Below are 14,130 nucleotides of genomic sequence, written 5' to 3'. Positions count from 1 at the left end.
ATTTTTACCAACCACTATCCTCGGATTCCTATTTCATTGTAAGCATTTAAATATGAAAAAATTATTTTAAAATAGTAAATAATTAGTTATTTATTATTGTGTTAGGGTTGAATTCAAATCAAATTATAACCCAGAAGTTAAACGTTGATTTTTCTATATACCTGTCATGTAAAAAAATATTTTTACACATACACTTAAAACTTCTACTTTAAATGATTCATCATTATTGTTTTAAAAACATGATCCAAGGGGATGCAACAATGTCACACCCCATATTTAAAATGAACAATGCTGACTTTTAGTAATAAAAAAATATACTCTACAAGTATCTGTATTCACCCACTATTTATAAGGAAGACATTGACTTTTAGTGGCTATTTTGACACATTCTGGTTATCAAACATAAGTGGAACATAATCTGTACAACAACTCTAGTTAGTTTGTTAGGACAACTGGGAATTTAATGGGAACTGTCTTCATATATAGGCTATCCACTATAAAATCACCTTGACACAGTTGTTAAATATGCAAATATGGCTAAAGTTAGTTCTGAGAAATTGTCTTTCATGTGTTTGCAGATAGCCTACCATTTGCTTCGATACTTTTTTTAAACCCGACAAATAATTTTTGGGGCCACTGTAAACAGTATATGAATGAGGTGGTGTTGTGTAGCATGTGATGTGACGCGTGTGCAGTGGAGAATAATAACGCATGTGTGTAAAATTCTCCAGTTCAACCCAGACAACCCAGGCAAGTGATTGTACACCGGAATAGCGATGATGAAACTCGGTAAGCACGGTGTGTGTGTGTGAGAGAAAGCGTCCTTCAGATAAAACCAAAGGCTCTGCGTTTGTAATGCGCGCGCGTGTGTGTGTGTGTGTGTGTGTGTGTGTGTGTGTGATGCGCGAGCGTGTGTGTGTGTGTGATAAGGAGGTGGGGGTGAGAGACCCCGTTGTGTTTTGACCCCCTAAACAACTCCCAGTCTCCATCTCTCCATCTCTCTCTCTCTCTCTCTCTCTGGTTTAAAGCTCCATCGCTCATCGCGGAGAGACGCATTCGAGCTCAACGCCTCGCTTCATGGACATCGATAGCGCGAGAAGGACGCGACATCATCTGAAACGCGCCGCTAAAGCTGGATACTCGGCCCGCGTCTCGCTTCTGCTGCTACAGTCTTCTTAAGGTGGGGGATCTTTACGCCTTCTCATCATATCCTCATATTCATAATACAAGCCAATTTACACAACCATAACATTTCCGTGGATGTAATAAGTCGTTATGGATAATAACATGCGTTTCTCACTGTAGTACAGCAACACTTGCGCTGTTATTTTGGTGGATACTTTTTGAGTGAAATAAGCAATCTTATCCACTACTCTCATAGGCTATGTGCTTGCATTTATTTAGTAATGTCCCCAAAATCTCAAATGCTTTTGGACCAGAATATGATTATGGTGTCAGTATGTTTATGTTACAATGCATACTGATTTTTTGAACGCTTTATTTCTTCTAGAGAGTGTGTGTTTTCTGCCGCTCGGGTGTGTGTTGTCCTCCGTCAGTGAGTGTGTGAGCTCGGCTTCCGTATCGCATGGAGAAGAGGGTAAGTCCTGTTTCTTCCCTTGGTTTTACAGATCCATTTTCCTTCTATTTTGATGCAAAGCTAGTGTTTGATCCTGTAGTGTGGATGTTAATAACACAAACAAGCTAAAAAAAAAATAAAATAAAAGATAACTAGTTCTACAAGCAGTATGTTGTCTAAAATACAAAAAGTTACTTCCTATTTTGCAACTGTTAGATTTTTGGCTGATGCTTTATAATAACTTACATTATTAATTCAGTTGTAAACCTTATTCTATTATGAAACGTTTAATGGATTCGTTAATGTGCATTCAAATAGTAAGAAAAATTATTAATTTTTTTAATATTTTCAATCATTTTCATGTAGCCAGGCCTACATTATTTGGAAGACAGTTGAGTTTATAAAGATTGCAGTAGTTTGTCCTCACTGAAATCAGTGAGTTGTATTGAGAACTGCAGCAGAAGGCCAGCCTCAGATTGAGTGTAGAAAGCCAGGCCGTGGAAAGGCAGATGAAGTGGGTAAGTAGGTCAACTTTTGTGCTACAGTGAGCGGCCAAATGGAAATTCTTCTTGTGTTCTGTGTCTTCTTACAAATGGTAGTTAAGATCCTGTTAATTTGGCATCAGTGTATGCGATCTCAAACACAAGCTCTTATATCAGTCCCTGCAACCACATTAAGAATATTTTTTTATAGGTAAATTCCACAAAATAAATGGGATATATTTTACGTGCTGTTCTATATCACGTCTGAGTTTTTAAGTTTTAGTAAAGAACACATTCATTGCTCATATATTTATAAAAAAGCATTGCTGCAGCATACATCGCTAAACGTGTTTTTTTATATTTAAATATATTCAGTTGGTTTGAAACTGATACTGCAGTTTGTCTATAATAACTTTAATTATTCACACTAATAGTCATTATGTGATTACCAGTTCAAATACAGTATGCGCATCAAAGTCTGATGATATTTCCGTCAATAGAATCCAGCTTTATCTATGAATGTATGGTAACACTTTACAATAAGGTTCATTAGTTAACATTAATTAATGTTTTAACTAACATGAACTAACAACGAGCAATACATTTGTTACAGTATTTATTAATCTTTGTTAATGCTAGTTAATAAAAATTCAGCTGTTCATTGTTTGTTCATATTCACAGTGCATTAACTAATGTTAACAAATACAACTTTTGATTTTAATAGTAAATTTTGAAATTAATATGAACTAATATTAATAAATGCTAAAGAAGTATTGTTTATTCTTAGTTCATGTTAACTAATGAACCTTATTGTAATGTGCTGCCGAATATATTAAAGCTACTTATAATGTCTGTCAAAATGAAAGTTATTATAAAGTGTTAAAGTACTGATTACCAGCACTGCATAAACCGTTTATCAGATTTAATACTTTTGATCCTTCAGATGTGTTTAACTGCTTCTTATCCGATTGTAGTAACGCAGTAATGATGACTGGTCATGTGACTTTGAATTTAAATTCTTACATTGTCCATCTTCATAATAGACCAACTTATCATTTCAGCTCAAAACGTCTTTTTTTTTAAAATTTTGGTTAATTCATTTTATTATGAGAGTTGGTAGCAGCCAGTGCACTAATTATTAGTTTCACATTTAAAATATATATATTTTTTCATAACAGCATGTTCATATTTGAAAAGACTGCGAAACCCAAAATTGCTTTCTCTCGTTCTCATTCGCAACTTCAAAAATCGGGCCAAATGAAACTGGTGTTAACGTAGTGCGCTAAAAAGATTTCCATGATATGTTGAGCATAAGAATATGAGCATGGTTTATATACTACAGAAAAGCCTGATTATTAACAAAGGCCTACACTTTGTTTTAGTTAAAATGTTCTTTGCAGAGGTTATGGCTTACATTAAGTAACCTTATTAGTAATGATACTACAACGTCCATCTGACTAATAGGTGAGCAGTCACTGGAAATGTTTCAAATGTATTTCATAGTAGTGCGGTTAGATGTTTTTCTGATTATTGATTATTCAGAAAGCTGTCCCATTGTTCAGCGCATGTTGTTTTTCTGATCATATATCTGACTACAGCATTATTCAGAAAGATCACTTTAAAATCACCTAATTAGTATAAAAATTAGGGCTGGATGACTTTATGTAATTGTATGTAAGGCTGTTAATTATAAATCAGTTTTCTGTGGAGTTTATGTCCCTGGGTGAATGTTGTTTGGCACACTGAAAAATCGCACATCAAAGCCTCTCCGCATACAGTGTTTATTAAGGAGGAGATACAATTATCAGCGACTTCAAACAGCCTCTCATACTCAACTGTACAGTCAATGCTGTATAAACTCATATCCCACCCACCACACACACACACACACACACACAGTTGAATTAGGCCATGTCTTATCTTCGAGTTTTGTCTCGTCCTGTGTCTCCGTGTCTAGTATGAGGAGTTGGTGCAGTACCCAGGCTCTGACGGCATGCCTGTGGGAGGGTACCGGGACGTCATGAGGTCACTTCCTCCGCATCACTACGGCCACACAGTGCCAGACTCCCTGAAACACCACCGGGACCTGATCTACGGGTGAGAGTCACCATCTGTTTCCTCACACCAGACATGTAGGAGCGCTACATATTTAGCCTTCAAATCCTGCCTAGTTTTCATGAATTTGTAATTGTGGCATCGTACAAGTTCAAGTGATTTTGCTCACTTGAAGTTTAATTAATCACACAATATTTTTCACTTTTTCACATGAGGCCTATTTTTAGGGTAAAACAAACCATATGGCTAGACACATTGCTTTCTTTAGTTTCTGATGAAGATACAAAGTATTTTAGTTCAAGGGCAACAAAATGAATAAGTAAAGGTGTGCATTAGGTATTAACTCTTTCCTCGTCAGAGTTTTTATTTTATTTTTTTTTAGCATTTTTGATCATTTTCACGTCCCTAAGAATATTTTGTTGTATGAATATCTAAACATGCAATATATCAAAAGAAAGAATAGACCCTCTGCTTTTAAACCCCCTTATTCTATAGCTTCATGATTCATTTTTTATCAACACTTGTAAGTTTCTAAAAAAAGCATTTTTTGAGCAAAAAGCTGATCTTTTTTTTAAAGACTACATTCAGATCGGATTCAGAACGATGATCAAAACATAGATGGAGTAGATCGAGTCCATCAACACCTCCAAAGCTTCACAGTCCTGGGTCGATATTTCATTCAGTACCGTTAGGTTTGATTTATATGCTGTTTAATGTTGATGATCGCATTATTTTACATATGCATCTTCTTATATTGCTTATTTCAGAAGTACTCTTTCAGAAGATGCGTTATAGCGCCCCCTACCGTATAACAGTAAAAACACGAGGAAGGCGGGGAAGCATTGTCTCATAAATGATGGAAATATCTGTCAATGGCTTTGAAAGAGTTAAACGATGTCATTTATGTATTTTACTGTTCAAGTGCTACCACTGAGAATGATAAAAAAAATAAAATAATTGTCAGCACAAAACTTTTTTCAGACAGGCTGTTTTTTCAACATACAATGTTTACAAACTACAATGTTCATTCACAATTCACAATTAAAAACTTAACAGCGCCTTGGAATGTCAGAAAGGTGAAGTGTGTCATTTTCGCACCACTAGTGGCACTAAATGGAATTGCAAAAATAATTACTGTTTGCAGACAGGTTTTCCAAACACTCCCATTGGTCAGACCAAGAGACAGACATTGGTCCGGCCCCAAACTCATGCCATTGGTTGAAAATTCACCTTTTAGCCAAGTCAACCTACAAATAGTTAACTTATAGTTGTCTATCCACATTAATCTGAGATAGAAGAAAGGATATAATATCAAAACTATTACACCCTTCACCCTTCAAGAAAATGACATTGCGGCATTGCGGTGGCATTAATTTGTGCTCATCACATAAATCAATCATTCTTAGGCAGCATTAGCTGTGTTGCATTTCTTACCCTGCAGTGTTGTCTTACACGGAGTGTGTGTGTGTATGTGTGTTGATTTGCAGTCATCCTCTGTTTCCACTCCTGGCTCTGGTATTTGAAAAGTGTGAACTTGCCACTTGCTCACCACGAGACTCCGCCTCCATGTCAAACTCCGCCCACCTCCACGGCATGACCAATCACAGCGACGTCTGCTCCTCTGATTCGTTCAACGATGATATCGCAGTCTTTGCCAAACAAGTGAGTAACTCATGTTGGGTTTTCATTTTTAAGGAAACCATGTTTTTTTTTTTCAATACTGTACAAACTGTATATTCTATCCCCTTCCCCTAAACCTACCCCTCATAGAAAAGTAATAAGCATAACTTAGTATGATTTGTAAGCTGGTTTCCTCATTTCCTCACACACATGCGCGCACACACAGGGATCTGCAACTCCTTGTCTAGTTTAAAATGTAAAATGTGACAGGCTTGTGTCTTATGTAATAGAAAAATGCCTGCATAAACATTGAGCATCAAAGACGGTACCTAATGATTTTTTCTTCTGTTCACTATTTTAGATTCGATCAGAGAAACCCATCTTTTCATCAAATCCAGAACTGGATAATCTGGTAAAATAATTTACATAAGCTTTAAAAATAAATGGCTTCATGCAATTTTGCAAAGGGTGTAACCATTTTTTAACCATATGATCTCTTTGCACAGATGATCCAGGCCATTCAAGTTCTACGGTTTCATCTATTAGAGCTAGAAAAGGTATGTGTTGTCTCCTGTATTACACGATGAGTGTTTTTATAGATTACCCTTTCAATAAAGCAATATGGTGATACAATGATAAAGTGATGGTATCAGATGAGAATAATATGGTACTTTATGGTAATACTGTATATAATCAGTACGGATGATAACAGTAATATTTAGATGGTAATATCAATTACTTCAAAGAACATTATTATGCTACATGTTTCTAAAAAAAATTTTTATGGTAACACATGACCAAAAACATGCTATTACATGCTATACCATGTCAGAAAATCCCATCATACCATGGTACATTTGGTTACCCAGCAAGCAATAGCTGTCATTTCACAGTCTAGGTTAACTATAGACCAGATATAGTCCGGCTATATGAGAAACCCACTTCTGGGTTACCCAGAAAATAACCCACAGCCAAAATAACCTTGAATTTGGTTACATGTCGTTTTTGCCAAAATAACCTGCAAGATGTATGATGTTTATGATGTATGATAGATGTATTATCATGTAAGCAAAGTCAACAGTGATAACAAGGTGTTTGGTTTAATGTTCTATGTGTATGACTAGCCTATTCTTGGGCTATGGTTTAGACATCTATTAAATTTTCACTGACAGCCCAAATTTTGCCTTGTTTTAGCCTAGACTATGTTTGAATTTTCTTTTAGAAAATTGCTTTCTGGGTACTTTTGTAATTTTTCCAGTTTCCAGATATTGCATTTAGTGTGTGATTTTTCTTAAATGAAAATCCTGTTCAAATGAACTCACCTCATGTCATTTTAAACCCCTTTTTATTATTTCTATTTCCTTATTTCATGATATCCTCAATAAAATCTCATTCACGCTTCCCCATATTAAAACGTGGAAACTGCATGTTTTGAAACCAAGCCTTCTCTCTCTCTGTACTTTTATTGAATATGAAAAAGCAGCATTAACATTCTTTCAGAATGACTGGATGTCAACAAGTCTGTTTTCTCTTATAGGTTCATGACCTCTGTGATAATTTCTGTCATCGCTACATCACCTGTCTAAAGGGTAAGATGCCCACTGATTTGGTGCTGGAGGACCGGGACGGGGGATCCAAATCTGACATGGAAGATTTCACTGGTTCTTGCACCAATCTGTCAGAACAAGTGAGTCCAGGGTGTTCGTGATTTCGTGAAGTTCCTTCCAAAGAAAGTCGGTTCACTCGGCAGCCATATATGCTGTTTTGGGCATCCAAGACCAAGTCCTGTCCACTTGAATGTGAATCCTGAAATCTCAAAAGCTGCTTGCTGAACTCTCTGTAGACCTTATTCACAGCAGCGCCATCAGTGACGAAACACTGCAAAAATATCTTTCCAAGAAATGTCAGTAGACCAAAAAACTGATCTGGACGCTTTATACAGGTTTGTAAGTCTTTCCCTCGCAGCCTCGCTTTCATACGTCATGGCGCTGCTCTGAATAAGGTCTATTAAATAACATATTTCAAATCAGCAACAAAATCTGACATGAACTCTCTCATAAATGTTGTTTCTTATGAAAGTGACGTGTAGCCAAGTATGGTGTACCATACTCTGAATTTCACCCAAACAAGTGCACACACACACACACACACACACACACACACACACACACACGCACACAGAGAGAAGTGAGTATAAATGCAGCAGTGAGTATTTATGCTCAAATAGCATTAAAACCTTTTATTTTTCAATTTTATATGTGCGGTCCTGCACGCGTCTCAAAACACTGACTGTTTCTAAAGCAAACGAAGCTTCTAACGATCTGATGACTTTATCAATCAGCGATTGGCTCTTTTATTTAGAAGGCGGGGCTTGTTCCGCCAGATATTCTGCCTTTCTCGCATTCATACTAATATGAGTGCAGCGTCTTTCTGTATCTAAAGTCTTTGGTTGTTTCCTCTTATTGTGTGTGTGTGTGTGTGTGTGTGTGTGTGTGTGTGTGTGTGTGTGTGTGTGTGTGTGTGTGTGTGTTCCTCTGATCTAGAATCAGTCTTGGTTGCGGGACCCAGATGAGTGTGTGTCGACCCCCTCGGGCACCCCGAGCGCCTCCTGTGGCCTCACCTCACACAGCGCAGAGAACTGCAGTGATGCCGGTAGCCATTTTACACACAATCAAGTACTGTTTACACTGCATACTGTTCTATTCAAATATTTTGTGAATTGTATAAACAGTAATGAATGTTTTCAGTAGTAGTATGCTACGTTGTTGCATGTTTAATTCAGTGACTAGTGTCCTGTTATTATGTGATGGGATATTTCATTGTGGGGTTTCAGGTGATGGATTGGATGGGAGTGTGGCATCGCCCAGCACAGGAGAAGAAGACGAAACAGACAGAGACAGACGAAACAACAAGAAAAGAGGAATCTTTCCCAAAGTTGCAACGAACATTATGAGAGCATGGCTTTTTCAGCACCTGTCGGTACGATAGAAAACCAGTCCAGTTACTGTTAAAAACATACTTGAACACTTTTCTTTTTGTGTTCTGCTGAGAGAGAGAAAATTAGCAGCACACAGTAAATAAGTAACATGAAGAAAATAAGTGTGAACTCTTTTTTTATTTATTGTGATGAAAAGTATGGTTACATTGGTAAATTTATATAAGGCTTGAAAGAAACAGTAGCATTTGGTGCTAAAATTGGTGGCAGAAAAACAAAGAACGGAGCTTGAAGAAAGATAACAAAGACAAAACAGGAAAGCTAGAAAGAAGTGATAAAAGGCTTGGAAAAGGTGTAACAAAAATTATTGACTTTATTGACCATCTCAAGTTAATATCTGTGAAATATGAATTTATGAGCTCTTTGATGGTTAGGCCTAATATTGCATAGCTGAGCGCAGTTGAAATGAGTAAAGCTTTTAAAGATATGGTAATGAGCATATGGTAATTGCCAACTAATGATGCATCTGTAATTACAAATGGCAGAATATCCAGAAGTTACTAATAATAACAAGAATAAAAATAATAGTGCAGGTAACAAAGGTGAGAGATGTACATATTTACATATTTAATTTCATTTATAATACATATGTAATTTATTTTATATAATTTATTTTTTTACATTTTATTTTTTTGTGTCAAATTCCAAATTCCTTAATATTTAATCAAGCCTCCAAATGTAACCAGTAACCATTATTGAGGGGCATGTTTATAATTAAATGCTTTTTTATATGTATTTTAAAGACAACAAGTTACATTATTGTATTACTTGTAATCTACATTGTTGCAAATATAATTCTAACTAATTCTAACAAAAAATTCATCCTAACTAAATAATGGTGCAAATTCAAAAATGAACGCATTACTTTACTTGTTACTTTCAGGAAGTAATCCGAGTATGTAAATGTGAAACCCCCAGCACTGCCTGTGTAACAGTGCAGCTGTCTATTTTTGTGTGCTCACAAAGGTCACACCACTAACCTAACCTTAACATTACAAACCTTCTGTCCTCTCTCAGCACCCGTACCCATCTGAAGAACAGAAGAAACAGCTCTCCCTAGACACGGGTCTCACCATACTGCAGGTCAACAACTGGTTAGTAATCGCTCTCTTTCACTAATAATCAACCGCTCTCATTACCTGCCTTCATCTGGGCATATTTACAATCATGAGCAATGTAATTCAAAGTTAAAATGTGTGAAATACAAAAAAAAAAAAGAAAACTAAAATGTATATTATATTTACTTTTTTGTTCTGCATTTTTTATGTAAAATGGATTCACATATTCTAATTGTATGTGGTTGTTAAATTGTGGTTCTTTGGTCAGCTATTGTTGCATTCATCAAAACGATTTGTTCCTGTTGTTCTAATCGTGTGTTTGCTCCTGCTGTCCTTGCTCAGGTTTATAAATGCCAGACGCAGAATAGTCCAGCCAATGATTGACCAATCAAATCGCTCAGGTAAAATAAAGTTATTCTGCATTTTTGCATTTTTATCTAGGACTTGTTTTACATTCTGATTGTATAGTAAATCAACATTTGTGGCTCTCTGCACTGAATAACACATATTTGTGTGTGTGTGTGTGTTTTAGGCCAGGGTGCCCCATACAGTCCAGAGGGGGCGGCTCTTGGAGGATACGGGTTGGATGCTCAGACTCATTTAGGTCTTAGGACAGCAGGTGAGAGCATTACTTTCAAAGTTTCTCTTTTGTACTTGGGGGGCAAAAAGTATATTGAGGGTGATGTCTGAAGAAGCATATACTGTATTCAAAATGAACTCTTAGGGCCCTATTTTAACGATCTAAGCTTATGGTCTAAGGTGCACAGCTCAAGTGCACTCAGTGCGTGTCCGAATCCACTTTTGCTAGTTTAACGAAGGGAAAGATGGTCGGTGCTCCCGGCGCATAGTCTAAAAGGGTTGTCCCTATTCTCTTAATGAGTAATGGGTGTGTTTTGGGCGTAACGTGCAAAAAAACTGTCAGAGTCTCATCTCCCATTCCCTTTAAAAGCCAGTTGCGCTCGCGCCATGGCGGATTCGCTATTTACATGGAGGAATTTGCAAGCGGAAAAACTGAACGCTTCTCTAGCGAGGAAACGGCTCTGCTCGTGCGCGAGGTTAAAGTGCGCAAGTAGACCATCTACGGGACAAAGTATACGCGAGTTGTGTACCCGCCTATAGGCGCACATTACTGACACGTTCTTTAAATAACAAAAAAAAACAATTGCGTCATTGGCTTAATTGTCTTTAGACCAGGTTTCTGTTGGTCAATGGCGCAGTCTACTTCAGTTGTCTCAAAAAACACACCAACAATGCACCTGAACAAACCTCGTTTTCATACTAGAAAACGATAAATGGCGCACAAATGGGCGCAAATGCATTTGCTATTTAAACAATGTAGCGCAGGATGTGAAAATGAAAAGTGCGTCGGGCTGAAACTAGCAAAACACACTTGCGTCGCGCCTGACGCTGCATTGCACCGGGTGTATGATAGTTTCCCCTCTTGTGGCGAGTTTTCCATGTTTTCACTGTTATACGGTAGGGGGCGCTATTACGCATCTTCTGAAAGAATATTGAATATCCAGATCCAAAAACAAGGGAAAGAAGCAGCAGAAACAAGCGATAGAAGCACATAAATCAAAACGGCCTAATGTTAATGAAATGTCGACCCAGGATGAGCTATAGGACTGTGAAGCTTTGGGGGTGTTGACAGGTTTTTTCTGCCACTACCTTATTCTGTGTCAGTCCAACACATGACATCATCTAAAGCAGTTAAACAGGCTGGTTGTGTGCGAACACTTCCTTTGTAAGACTAGGGTGATTTACCTGTTCTCAGGACTGACTCTTTCTCTCTTCCTCCACTGTCAGGGCTTCAGGGAATGCCGTCCCTGCCCTCGGATTACCCCGGGGCCCTCCTGCCCCAGCCGGGATACCCCCACGCCGGCCCGTCCCTGCACCCCTACCCCGGCCCCCACACTGCCATGCTGCTCCACCCACCCCCCCACAGCCACCCCGCCGAACCCCTCATAGGACAAGGCCTGGACATTCACGCCCACTAACCCAAACTGGGACGCCTCTCACCAAACCTCAGTCCACACATAATGACTCTGAGAATGTCTTAAATGCACTGACCTGGCATCATATTAATGTATCAAAACTTCCACTCAATGCTCATCTCAAATGCCTGACAGACTTGTTACATTCCTCATCTGCTCTCCTCATGACAATGCTCTGAATGCACTGCACCCATTACATCTAACTACTGGTTTTAATGCACATCGCAGCGTTTGATTGAATATACCCTTGTCTTCCTATGGCCTTAGGGGTGAGTGAGCTGAAATCTCCCTTCATCGAACATTAAAGGCCTTCATCGCCTTTCTTGCCTTGGCTCCGATAAAACCCTCTTGAGGAGCACAACTGGAAAAACACAGGATATACCTCCTCAGTCAGGACCAGAGAAAAGCAGAAGTCCTGAGATAGTCTTCTGTTCTGAGATGAACTATTGCACCGAATCCTTATAACTGCTGAACATGCTTAATAAAATCTAAGGGTGAAAGAAGACCAGGAAACAACTCTCATGAAACAAGACCAGGTCTCGTTTCACCCCGAAATCAACAGAAAACATAAAAAGATTTTGCACAATTTTTTTTTATTTTCAAATAATTAAGTAATACCAATAGCTCACCAATAATAATTAACAAATTGTGGTTCTTATTAGTTTCCCATTGGTGTAATAATTTTTTTCTGGGAAAGATATTCTTTTGATTTGGGGGTGAAACTTACGGCATAGTGAAGGTAGGAAATGTGAGATGGGAGGAAAGTTTTGAGAGTGAATGCAAAAGCATATTTTCTCATATTTTTTCCATCACATGTCCCTTTAGTTACAGATTTTGACAAGGTCTTGAGAGGTTTCGTGAGCTTTACCTGTTAAAAGTCAGCCAAGAGTCTTTGTCTTCCTAGCTGAGGGCCGTCACATACATTTCTCTCAGTTCTCCTCCTTGCAAGTCAGTCTCACTTTTATACATTATTTAATTAAAAATGTTTGTTAATTGTTTTCGTTTGTATTTATCTGTGTCAGAAATACGGCTAAATTTACAATAATCCGAGTGCCACGTTTTTGGAATATCTGGATTGGATAAAGAAGTGAATATGTTCTTCAGTTATTTGAAGTTTATGTGAATGTTTACCTGCTGAGGTCCCGACAGGCACGTTTTTGGTTTGCTCTAAAGGACCTGACTCACGTCATCATACATTTTTCATCCATTTTTATCACACAATACACATGTATTTCTGACTATACTTTTTGGAGATTTTGTTGGAATGCAAAGGATTTCAATCTTGGAAACCTAGCTCTTTTTTGTCACTCTCCTGTCTGCATTAAAACATATGATGTGACTGTTGATTATGTCTTTATGATGATATGGCATAAGCCGTTTATATCATTATATCAACAAAACATTCAATTTGAAAAGTTTAAAGAGCAATTTAACTCATATTTAATTAGAAATGTTTTTTAAAACCAGACATATTTAAAGAGCACAAATCCACACAGAAAAGAGACTTTCTTGACAAAAGTATTTATGAATTAATCATATAATTGTTTAATTGTCTGACATAAAATACAAAAAAGACTGAAAAAAGAGGACATTTGAATTTGAGAGAAACAACATTTTAACTAATTAAATAAAATCACTGCTGCTTTTTATTTCTTTTTGCCATTTTGGGGGCAATTTGTATCTCTTTTGTTTAAACGCTATCAAGGAAATGACATGAAATGCAGACAAAATATAAAAATAAATAAAAGTTTCTACCCGTGGGTTGGCTTTTACTTTCCTTGTCATCACAAATCTCTGCCGAAGTGTTTGACTGCACGCACGGCTGGTTTCCCAGCTCCACATCGACCCCCACACAAGCCCTGTGTGAGAGATTCAGCCCACAGCAGGGGTCAGAGTTCACCCAGGGGTCAACAGGAAGAGGCCTGTCTCTCTGACCCCTTAAGGTCACCCGAGTCCCTCCAATTTCATTTCTTTTCATTTTTGACCATCCATTCATTAGCTTTTCATTTGAGTTACATTTTTTCATTTTTATAATTTTTTAATCTTTGTCCTTCAAGTAGACAAAGTCAAGTCACTGTTATTTATATAGTGCTTTTTACAATACAGATTGTATCAAAGCTTCACAGTGATAACATGAAAACAATACAACAAAGTTTGTTTTTATAAGAAAATTGCGTCATCGTCCACCTTAAGTAAGGCAGATCAATAATATTGTTGAATATTAAATGTCCCCAACTAAGCAAGCCAAAAGCCAAGGCGACAGTGGCAAGGAACCAAAACTCCATCAGGTGACAGAATGGAGAAAAAAACCTTGGGAGAACCCAGGCTCAGTCTGGGGCCAGTTCTCCTC

The 14,130-nt window shown here is 37.6% G+C and overlaps 1 protein-coding gene across 1 annotated transcript; it reads left to right on the top strand.

Annotated features, from left to right (window-relative positions):
- The first annotated feature begins 610 nt into the window (after positions 1-610).
- meis3 (myeloid ecotropic viral integration site 3) lies at positions 611-13,540 on the top strand. Its single transcript, XM_082179416.1, has 14 exons — positions 611-789; positions 1,029-1,180; positions 1,511-1,597; positions 4,016-4,155; positions 5,601-5,775; positions 6,095-6,145; positions 6,240-6,290; positions 7,271-7,420; positions 8,277-8,385; positions 8,567-8,712; positions 9,746-9,822; positions 10,129-10,187; positions 10,319-10,405; positions 11,593-13,540. The coding sequence occupies exons 3-14, from the start codon at positions 1,586-1,588 to the stop codon at positions 11,781-11,783; spliced, it is 1,248 nt and encodes a 415-aa protein (XP_082035542.1). The 5' UTR covers positions 611-789; positions 1,029-1,180; positions 1,511-1,585; the 3' UTR covers positions 11,784-13,540.
- Positions 13,541-14,130: the final 590 nt, after the last annotated feature.

Source organism: Leuciscus leuciscus (genome assembly GCF_965113295.1).
Source record: "Leuciscus leuciscus genome assembly, chromosome: 9".
In the NCBI taxonomy this organism is placed as follows: Eukaryota; Metazoa; Chordata; class Actinopteri; order Cypriniformes; family Leuciscidae; genus Leuciscus; species Leuciscus leuciscus.
The sequence above is the reverse complement of the archived record's forward strand: the minus strand, read 5'-3'. Positions and strand labels throughout refer to the sequence as shown.

Excerpts from the sequence above, each read along its gene's own strand:
- meis3 (XM_082179416.1), top strand. Across the intron at positions 6,146-6,239 it reads ATCCAGAACTGGATAATCTG|ATGATCCAGGCCATTCAAGT; the intron begins GTAAAATAATTT and ends CTCTTTGCACAG. Across the intron at positions 8,386-8,566 it reads AGAGAACTGCAGTGATGCCG|GTGATGGATTGGATGGGAGT; the intron begins GTAGCCATTTTA and ends GTGGGGTTTCAG.